The 11369-nt window shown below is 44.2% G+C and overlaps 1 protein-coding gene across 3 annotated transcripts in view; it reads right to left on the bottom strand.

The window, feature by feature from the left end:
- JADE1 (jade family PHD finger 1) overlaps positions 1-11369 on the bottom strand; it is an 89678-nt gene that overhangs the window by 30502 nt on the left and 47807 nt on the right. For all 3 annotated transcript variants that reach the window (XM_069105358.1, XM_069105356.1, XM_069105357.1), the window contains 2 exons: positions 6358-6545; positions 2192-2403 (listed from right to left, as the gene is read on the bottom strand). In XM_069105358.1, the coding sequence (XP_068961459.1) occupies positions 2192-2403; positions 6358-6545 (400 nt within the window). The remainder of the gene's footprint in view (positions 1-2191; positions 2404-6357; positions 6546-11369) is intronic.

The following is an 11369-nucleotide window of genomic DNA, read 5'->3' as shown; positions in this document are numbered from 1 at the left end:
GAGAGAGAGAGAGAGAGAGAGAGAGAGAGAGAGAGAAGAGGGGAAAAGGGAGGGAGACAGAGAAAGAGAGGGAGACAGAGGAGGGGGGAGGAATACTATTATACTACTTGATCCCTGAGTTGATCAGTCCTAAAGCCTGAGGGATTATTAGATGCTCCCAACAAGTAAGCATTCCCCAAGTGACCATGGAACTCCTCCTCCTGTGAGACTAACTGACACTTGGTGACACAAGACAGCTGGTAACAAATGCCCATTCCAGAACAGGGCATCCCTTCACTTCCCCTCATGTTCTCCTTCAGATCAGTAACCATGGGGTCTTTCCATCTGACTGGTAGCTGAAATCTCCCTTCTGTGCTGTCTCTTTCATTAGAATCCAAGTTACTGAGAGCAGGGACTGGCCTTACTTTTCTATCTGTATCACCCCCCAGGGCATAGCCAAGTGCTTTGCACAAAATAAAGCACTTAATAAATGCTCCATTCATTCATTCATTCATGCTACTCAAACATCTTCAATGGCTCCCTATTACTTCCCAAAATCTTCTGAGTGTTGTTCCAGGCTCTCTCCCCCTCCCTTTCGAGTTTCCTCTCATATTTAGCATGAAGTGGTATGGTGCTATGTACAGAACATTACATCTGGCACAGAGAATTGGGGAACAAAGCCTGGCTTTCAAGTGTGTGACTTCTGGCAAATCACTTCAGCTCTTTGGGACTCAGTTTCCTTATCTGTAAAAAGAGGAGGCTGGATTAGATGACCTTTCAGGTCCATCCCAGCTCTAAATCTAATTCTGTGAGCATAAAAAGCTGGTTCCGAAGCCAGAAAAAGTGGGTTCAAGTCCTGCCTTTAATACACACTATGTGACCTGGGGCAAGTCTTTGACCTCGATAATTCTATAAGGATGTGTGTTTTCTCCACTGGGAGAGGGAGATTCCCAACACTAATATACATAGATATGATCACAGATCCAGCCCCATACATATTCTATATATTACACATTGCAGCCAAATTGGGCTATTTTCTGTCGGACGAAGGCACCTTACATCCTTCTGCCTGTACCTTTCCTTTAACTCTTCCTTATGCCTAGAATGCTCTCCTCCTTCTTTGCCTCTTCCCTTAAAGCCCAACTCAGATGCCACCTCTCCCATGAAGCCCTCCCAGACCTACCCTGTCAGTAAGTCTTCCTCCTCAGACCTCACAAAACATTTTGCAGCTTTCTAATGCCCTATTACAGAACGTTGCACATTACAGTTATCTGTATTTGTGTATTGTCTTTCCACAGTTCCACAAGGCCAGGGGATTGTGTCTTGCTTAAACTGTGTACCTTTTCCTTGACTAAGAGAGCTCCACATACAGCAGGTGCATAATAATGAAATATTTGCTGAATATATGCATGCATGAATGCTAGGTATTAGACGACATACAAAGTTCCTATATGAAGACATTATCTCTGTTACAATCTAACAGGGGGATGAGACAGAAACAAGAGATGGCTACAAGATACAGGGCTAATGTGTTAAGAGATGCAATGGAGAACCACAGGGGTGAGGCTAACAAAAAGAAATTCTTTTTTTGTTTTGCAGGGGGAAGGTAGGGCAATTGGGGTTAAGTGACTCACCCAAGGTCACACAGCTAGTAAGTATTAAGTGTCTGAGACTGGATTTGAACTCAAGTCCTCCTGACCCCAGGGCTATGCTCTATTCACTGCACCCTAGCTGCCTCAAAAAGAAATTTTTTTAAGAGATTCTGCAAACACTGGGCACTTCTTCAGCTCATAGGTCAAGGGTGGTCAGGCAACAGTCCCACCCCTGGATTTTCTCTTTACAAAAAAAAAAAGAAAAGAAAAGAAACAACCTAGTGCTAATGTGAATAAAAACAAAAGGGCAAAAGCCGTTTCCCCCAGTCATGTCAACAGAGAAGGTAAAACCAAGCCTCATGACAGTAACACATCCTCTACAGGGCCCAAACCAGATTGAAATATAACTGGGAGATTTGGTTTTCTGAGCAGGGATGCTGATGCAGGGGCTGTTGGGCTCTTCTGCTCCACAAGGTGGTGAGCAGAAGTGGGGGGTCATCATCAACACTGTTTGCAGAGAGACACTCAGCCTCCCCACACCTGGAGGGACGAGGCCACACTCACAATCGAGGGGATGGGCCCCTGCCCCAGACGGCTTCTGGACCATCCCAGGCATGTACCTGGTGCACACAGATGTTGCATTTGTCGCAGAAAACCATTTCGTTGCCATCTTCCCCATCCGGAGACTGGCAGACATCGCAAACAACGTCCTCATCATACTCGATCCCAAGTCCTTCTTCAGTCTCAATGGCGTGGTTCATGTTGTCATAGCATCGCTGCTCAAACTCCTCCAGGACCCTCTCCATGGTGTACTCATCCAGCTCTGGCATTCCTGAGGGAGAAACAAGAGATGCAAACATAAAGACACGGCCCCATCCGGAGGGCCCCTGAAGAATGGCGCTGCCCTTCACCACGCAGCCAAGGGCCCGATTCCTAAAGCTGGGCCTTCACGGAGCGCCGCTGACCCACAGGCTGTTTACTTGTGTCTGAGAGAAAAATGTCATACCAAGTGAAGAAACGTAAGATATAGCAGACATGAAGACCAAGGAGAGTAAATGGGAAAAGAAACACGGTAATTACTGGTAAGATGATTCTGACTGCAGCTCAAATGTAAGCTCTGTGGGAAGCAGTGCTTCAGTCATGGCATTCCCCCATCACGGTCTATGCCAAACATCTCACTGACTGACCAGGAGCCTCCCAGGACAGAAGAAAGTACAGTGGATCTGGAGTCACTTGACTGGTTCAAATCCTCTCTCAGTCACTTAACACCTGTGTGAACTTGGCTGCACTAGGTGCCTTAGAAGGTCTCTTCCTACTCTGACGTCCCCTCGGCTGCTCAGTATTGGAGAGCTGAGCCCCCCGCCCCCACCGCCCTCCAGCTGCACATGACACGTGAGGCAATAAAAGGCTAGGAATTTTAGAGGTATATACTTTGGGAATTCACTATTTCTACTAATGCTAAATGGCTGCATTACAATAATAATGAGGAAGATGGCTAGAATTTATAAAGCACCTACTGTGTGCCAGCCACTGTGCTAAGAACTTTTTGTCAATTTTATCTCATTTGCTCCTCACAACAGCCTTGCAAGGTAGGTGCTATTATTATCCCTGTTTTACAGGCCTCTTAACTAAGTGGTTAAGTGACTTGCCCAGGGTCACTGAGACAGTAGGTGTCTGGGGCTGGGTTTGATTTTATCAAACACTTCAAGGTTTGCAAAACAAGGATTATCTTAAAGCCTCATAACAACTCTTCCAGGTGGTCACCTTGTGTGCAATCATCCCCGTTTTAAAGATGAGAAAACTGACACTTAGGAGCTAGGAAACCTGCTGGTGATCATTGTAATAAGTGGAGCTAGCCAACTGTTGAGCCCTTTAAGGCTGCCAGGCCCTTTATATATGCTGTCTCATGTAATCATATGGTCAGAGAGTGTCTGAGGGAGGATCTGAACACAGTTCTTTTGACTCCAAATACAGCACCTGCGTCACCACCACAGGCACCATGGTATAGCTGAGAAAACACTGGATCTGTCATTCTGATATTCAATCAACTCCAGAGGCTCCCTATTACCTCCAGGATCAAATATCAAATGCTGTGCTTGGTTTTTAAAGCTCATCATAACCTGCTCCATTTCTGTCCTTCCAGATGCCGTGTCCTCTTCGATCCAGTGACATTCCCTGTTCCTCACACAGGATATCCCACACTCCAACACAGGGCGTTCTCACTATCTGTCCCTCTGTCCAGTCTGCCACAGCTCCATCTCTCTCTAAGGAAGGCTTTTCTGTTCCCTCCCTTTATGCACTATCTCCAGTCTATCTTCTATGTATTTGGTTTGGACATAGTTGCTTGAATATTGTCTCCCCTGGGTGATGGTGAGCTCTTTGACAGAAGGAACAGTTTTATTTGTTTATTTTTAAATTTTCTTTGTATACCCAGCACTTAGTAAAATGCCCTAGCATACAGTAGGCGCTTAACAGATAATGCTTGTTGAACTTAAACTGTTCATATCCAGCACCTTACAATTAATCAATCATATTCCCTCTCTGAACCTATCCCTTCATCTGCAAAACGGGTATAATAATCGTTGTAAATACCTAATTCATGGGTATGTTGTGGGGAAAGAAGTTTATATCCCTCACAGTGTTATAGCAGTGTGAATTACAATTACTTTTAAGATACTAAGAATTCCACCTAGGCCACAATATAGCTTTCAAATCCCTTAGCAAATCCCCAAATAGTTCAAGAAGCAAACCTCCCACTAGGCTCTGAGGCTAGATTATTGACGTAAGTATTCTGAAAAGCAAAAACCCCAAGACTGACCTCAGCAGGAAATTCAGTGACAGTATCCTTAGATATGTGCACAGACCTATGTGTCAAATGCAGGCCTACTACTATCACATGGATCTTAGAACACCTGCCTGATTTCATTGGCTCGATATTTTGAAGGAAGGAAAGCAGAAGGAAAAGCATCATAAGCCTCAAACCAACTCTTTAGGAGTTTGTGTTTACGGTGCCTCTGGCCCAGTCCATCTTCTCACACCCTATTTCAAGGGCACTTCAGATCCAAGTTCTTCTTATGAGTTTTCAAGACACTTGGCTTTGAAAGCATAAACCTCCTCCCTATAATTAATATTTACTACAGCAGTCTAATAATATAGTGAAGACGAAAGTCTCTAGGCATGTGTGGTCAGTGCTAAGAAGGATAACTCTGCCAGAACATTCAGCAATATGTTTAAACCTGATGAGTTCACTTGGTATTTTTAAAGTCATTCACAAAAGCACAAAAAACCTTCCTCCATGTCCTCTAAGGTCCCATGAAAGACACCAAGAAGCATTTGGGCACCCTCAGCTGGCACATACAAAGCTGTCCCACTGTCAAAAAAGGACCACACCCAGATGGCCCAAAAAAAGGGGACAGAGCTCTGAACAGGTGAAATGAGTGCTGAGAGTCAAATACTATGGCTGGGTTTTATCAGATAACCTACTAACTTGGTGCCCATCATGGCAAGAATAAAAGGATCACAGGATTTACACCTGGGAAGGACCTTAGAGGACATCTAGTTGAACTGATTTCTACAGAGGAGGAAGCTGAAAAACAGAGAGGCTGACTTGCCCATGAATCACAATAAATTTCAGCAGCTGGGTCTTAGCCCAGGTGGTTGGCCCTTGATCCAGGACTCTTTCAAAGTACCCTGCCATGGCACATGCTAAACCCCGAATCCACACACAATGAGGGCTTCAGGTAGAGAGGTACTCTCTCGGATAGAGAGCCTCATGGGCATGACTTTAGGAAGGAAAATACATCGAAGTTGTTCCTCGGAGAATGAATGGGTAGGACCCAGACGAGAGAACAGAAGTAAAGAGAACATTTCAGGCAGGGACCAGAGCCCAAGCAAAGACACCAAGGCAGAGGTATACACAAAACATTCAGGGAAAATGTCTCCCGAGACAATGAGCTTGGCTGGGTTCATTAATGTGTCTGTTTTACTGTAGTTGCACTGGCTTTGAATTTTGTTGTCTTTTATTATCTTTGCCAATTTGATGGTTATCAAGGGAAAATCTCACAGTGGTTTTTAATTAGCATTTCTCTGATCACTACAGATTTTTAACCTTTTTTCTCATGTAGCTATTGATAATTTCTATAAGTTTCAAGTACAGCCTGTTTCTACCCTTGTGGGATATTCATTGGAAAGGAGCACTCAATCTGAAATCAGAGGACCTAGGCTCAAAATCCTAGCTCCGCCACATTTCTATCCCCTTATAACCTTGAGTAAAAACCATTTCTGTTCTCTGGGGCCCAGTTTTCCTCATCTGTAAAATGAGAACTTTAGAACAGAAAGCCTCTAACATGTTATCAGGAAGGCCTGGGTTCAAATCCTCCCTTTGACACTTTCTTAGTAAGCATGGCCAAGTCATTCACAGTGCTCCTCCCTGAGCCTCAGTTTCCTTATCTGCAAAATGGAGATAACAACTGTAGTGCCTACCTTACAGAGCTGGTGGTAAGACTCAAATAAGAGAGAGTAAGTAAAAGGCTTACCAAATCCTAAAGCCTTACATGATTTATTATTCCAGCTAGAAATCTCGGGTCCTAGTATCCTAAATAGCAGCATAGACAATAAAGCTAGAGAAGTTGGGACCAGACCGTCCTGTGTCTCAGTCGCCGAGTTAAAGACCTTGAACTTCATTTGGTGGGCAGTGGTAGCTCTTTTCACTCCCTTACACTCTTAGAATAAGGTTTCCCGTGTTTGACCTGCTGGGGGCAGGGCAGGGTAGGGCAAGGCATCTCACCCATCTCCTTGAACTCCTCATTGGTCAATTCCAGCCATGCAGTGTCCATGTCATTGAGGTCATAGCGACACACACTATCTGCCAAAGTACGGATGTCTACATAGCCCAATTCTGGCGGCTCCGAGCCAGAGGACAGGATGTATTTCCTTGGCCTGATGAACATGAGGGCTTTCTCCTCAGACATCACCCTGAGAAACAGAAAGAGAAAATTAACTAGTGGCTAACAAAGCAGTTACCTATTGCCACTTCATAATCTGGCTCAGAAGACTTGAGTTTACTTTTTGTACCTTCTAAGATGTTAGAGACAACCCCCCACCCTCTTGAAGGCATTGAGGCCTATACACCAGCACCACACAAGGTGCTAACACATACACACACACACACACACACACACTCTCTCTCTCTCTCATGCTGGTGCTAGAATCTCCTAATGGCATGAGTGACATACAACATGGTATAGAGGCTAAAGGGCTAACCTCAGAATCAAGTAAAACAAGCTTCAAAAGTCCTACTCTGAAGCAAACTCAGGATGTGACCATGGAAAAGTTACTGAACCCCTGAGTGCCCCCAAGCAATTTGTTTAACACTGTAATTAGAGGTGACTGGCAATCTTCAATGATTCAGGAGTTCTACACCAGAAGCACAGAGCAGTGGATGGAATAGTACTGGGGTCAGGAAAACCTCAAATACTTACTAGCTATGTGACCTTGCACAAGTAATTTGGTTTCTCTGAGTCTCAGTTTCCTCATCTGTGATATGGATAAAATAATAGCATTCACCCCAAAGAGGGGTTAAATGAGAGGTTCAAATGAAATACCTAAAATGTTTGGCAAGCTTTTAAAAAGTACGCAAGTGATCTTTTAAAGCACTATGTGAATGTTTGCTGCTGCTGCTACCACCACCACTGCTACAACTACTACTATTACTACCACCACCATTACTACTACCACTACTACTACTACTTTCACCATGACCACTACCACCACCACCACCACTACTACAATTACTACTACTACTACTACTACTACTATGATGCCACCAGTCTGGACCAAAAAGAAATGTCATAATTTAAAACCAACATCAGAAGTAGCTGAGGTTCCAGATCAGAAACATGGGCTAAGAGACTCCTTCTCTTCCATCTGGCTATGACATTACCAGTGGCTGTAGTGCCCCCCCCATACCTCCTCTTTCTTCCTCTCTTCTCAGCCCACCCCCTACATCCCTTCCACACACGGCAGCAGCTATGCCTCTACCACATCTTCAGAGAAACACTGAAACCTGAGTTTCAAAAGATCAAAGGGAACCTCTAAATGGATTCTTATTCATCATGCCTGTCCCTGTCAGGACCCATTAGAACAAGTCTGTCTTACTAAGTAGGACACCACATTTTCGGAACGGTGCGGAAAGCTGCAGTAGCTTGGTACAAGTGATGAGTTCAAAAGTCACTGGAGAATGCTGGGAAGCCAGAGAAAGGAAACTGGCAACTCTAATAGGGAAAAAACAATAGCAGGGTCCATCGAGTCAAGTACTAGAGAAAGGGCAAGATCTCATTTGGGAAGCCCTGAAAGACAAAGATGGGAGCTCCTCTCTTCTTTAAGATGGAACTTTTGCCTTCCTGCATCAGAAAATCCCGCACACATGCTGGATTCCCAATAAATGCTGGGAAGAAAGACATGGTTGGAAATTGTTCCAGAGCATTCCCAAGAGAAGGTAGGGAGTTGATGAGTTAGACTCCAACTGGAGTCTAAACAAAAGCCAAAGTCTCTAAAAGATTGCTGATTTGAGGTTCAAAGGCTACTATGTGCCAGGCCCTGTGCTAGCTAAGCAATGGTTAAGTCATATACTCTCCAGACCATGAGATCTTAGACTGAAAGTGAGAAGAAACATAAGAGACCATCATCGCACAGATAAGTAAACTTAAACAGAAAAGTTAAGAGATTTGCCTAAGAGATTCACACAAGCAAGAAGTAGAAATTGAAGGCAAATCTTCTAATTCCAAAAGTAACTGTCTTTCCACTTCCCTCCAATTGCCTCAATTTTGTCAGCTATTACACTGGAATGGAGGGTCAGAGGGTCAGGGAAGGACGGCTGGATTAGAGGACCTCTATAGTCTGCCGATGCTCCAAATTTCTGATCCTTAGCTCATCCATGTTTAGCAGTTTGGACAAATGCCTCCAAGCTGCCCTAAACATCCTGTGGATGTACTTCCATCAATTCTAACAATACCTAAGTTCACAGAGCAGGAGGTTTTATCCACATCATGTTGTAAGATGGCTAAACTAGAGGGATATATTTCAGAAACACAAAATGACAGAAATTTGGTGCTGGAATGGACTTCAGAGACCATCTAAGTCCAATCTATATAAGAAAAAGAATCCCTGCTACAACCTGCCCAACTTCAGCCTCTGCCTAAACATTTCCAGTAAGGAGGGAACTGCAGTAGTTCCCACGGTGGCTCATTCTACTTTAAATGCTGCTAATCATTACATTCTGCTGATATAAAGCTTGCATTTATCTCTTTTCAGCTTCCATATGTTTCTCTTGGTTCTTCCCTTTGGAATCAAACAGAAAAACTCCACTACTAAAAGTTTAGATAAAACATTCAGTGGACTGACCCCTGCTCAAAACTAGGTTAAAACAAAGAAATGAATAAATAAATGACCCTCAGCCAATGATTCCTAGATTTGGGCATAGAACACCTGGCTAGGCACCTGTTTAGGTGAGTTCTATGATACATAAGCCTATTCTCTGCTGCCCAGAAGAATGAGAAACACAAGTGTGAGTGATCATCAAGGGCTTTGCTTTTTAGTCCTCTTAGGATTCTAACAGAGGGTAATAAGATCTACTTTAGCAGCTCTGTGGTCTTACAAATGGGTGTATAACCTCAAGGGGGCTTAATTGCAACCCATTCAACTCTAAGCACATTGAGCCCAAATAATCCAAACTTGAAACTCTTCACTCCAGGTGGCAGAAATGTTGTATTAGCAGGAGGGCTGGGGATTGGGGGCTGGGGGAGATGGGACCAGGAAGGGTGGTTAACAAACATTTATTAAGTACCCACTTTCTGCAAGGCATCACAATGGGCCCTGAAGATGAGACTACAACATCAAAAAAACAAGTCTGTGTCCTCAAAGCATTTAAAATCTAAAAGGGAATTTAAGAAGTTGTACACAAGAAAGCATGCTGCAAGAAAGTTCCTTATAAAAAGGAAAGAAAAGTCCCCAGAAAATGTTTTGAAAAAAATTAGAGAATATTCACTTTTGGGTGGAGGGGCTATGGAGAGGTCAGAGAGAGAGAGAGACAAGGCTGGGGGGGGGGGGGCGCGGTGAGAAAGAGCGACAGACAGACAGACTGAGATTATTAAACATTTACTATGTGCCAGTCATTGTGCTAAGTGATAGGGATACTTCAAGCAAGTAAGTCAATCCTTACCCTCAACAAGTTAACATTCTAATGTAGGAAAGACAACATATAAAGGGGAGCTGGGAATCCAGGAGAAAGGGTTACCGCCTAGAGATAAGAGAAGGTTTCAAGGAAGAGATGGTGCCTGAGCTGAAGTCCACCTCAGCTGAATGGATGGCCTTAAAGAGCAGGCTAAAGAGCATGTCCTGGGGCAGCTAGGAGACACAGTGAATACAGCACTAGCCCTGGAGTCAGGAGGACCTGAGTTCAAATCCAGCCTCAGACACCTAACACTTACTAGCTGTGTGACCTTGGGCAAGTCACTTAACCCCAATTTCCCTGCCTTCCCCCCTCCAAAAAAGATTACAAAAAAAAGAACATGTCTTACCCCATGGAGCATTAGTTCCCAATCTATTTAGAGAGTATAAGAACCCCTTTTTAAGATCAAACAGTCTCACACAACAGAAGTTTCCTTTACCCAGAGGTCATGATAAGGTAAAGCATAAATCAGGAGGGAAGTGGTAGGCAAGGAAAAGACTGTGATCTCCAAGAGTCTTCAGAATCTTAGAAGTGGGGCCCCCTCCTAGTAATGGCCAAGTCCCAGGTGTGCCACCCCCGAGGGCCACGGCAGTCAGGAGCCAGGAGATCAAGGCAGAAGTAAGTATCCACATCATGAGGTGGGAGGCCAACAAAAAATCTCAATAGAGAAACCAAGCACTCAGCAGTAGGTGAGTGAGGTCCTTCCCTCATCAGGGACAGTGTGGTACTAAGGAAGGAACCCTAGACTTGTACTCAAAGGAGCTGGGTTCCAACTGCAGCTCTGCCATTTACTAGCTGCATGACTTTGAACAAGCTGCTTCACCTCTGAATGAATTTCCTCATGTGTAAAATGAGGGGCACTGATGCGATGTTCAGGTTCTTTCTATAAGATGGGACAGTAAGTCTGGGCAAATTGGTACCATCACTCTGGAGAATGAGTCAGAGAGTTTGAATCTCCCCTTAAATGGGTAATGAATGTATGAATAAGTAAGCCAAGAGAAAGAACCAGTGTGTTAAGGTTTTACCTTGTTATTATCATTAATAGGTGAACTTAACCAATAACTTTTCCCTCACACCCAGGTTCTCTCCTCTCCACCTCCCACACCAATCGCTCAGGCTTTCTCACACCTGTCTACCTCTGAAGGTAGGACAAACCAGAGCAGGAACCAAAGAAGTCTCCCACAGCAGAGATGAAAACCAGATTTCCTTCCATTCCTGAAATTTCCCCCTGTCAAGGACCTTCATATTCCTACCCTAGAATGAGAAATCAGCAAAGGAATACAGGAACATAAAATACAGACAGACCTGGAAAGGACCTCAGAGATCAGTAAGTCCCAAATGGTTTGCCCAAGTTCACACAGGTAGAAAAGAGGCAGAGCAGGGATTCAAAACCAGGTCCTGTCTCCAAATTTAGTGCCTTTTCCACAGTACAACAACTTCGAGCACCTGATAGAATAGATGTTCCCTGAGAGCAGAGATTGGTGTAGGGAGCTCCTGGGAGGTACCTTCTCTATCAATGTTGGTCAGCCACTTCACTGCAATTTACAGTTTAAAAAAAAATCTTTTCAACA

The sequence above is a fragment of the Petaurus breviceps genome, unplaced genomic scaffold, assembly GCF_028583685.1.
Source record: "Petaurus breviceps papuanus isolate PSGF00001 unplaced genomic scaffold, PetGlider_PUasm1.0 76, whole genome shotgun sequence".
NCBI classification, from domain to species: Eukaryota; Metazoa; Chordata; class Mammalia; order Diprotodontia; family Petauridae; genus Petaurus; species Petaurus breviceps.
The sequence above is the reverse complement of the archived record's forward strand: the minus strand, read 5'-3'. Positions and strand labels throughout refer to the sequence as shown.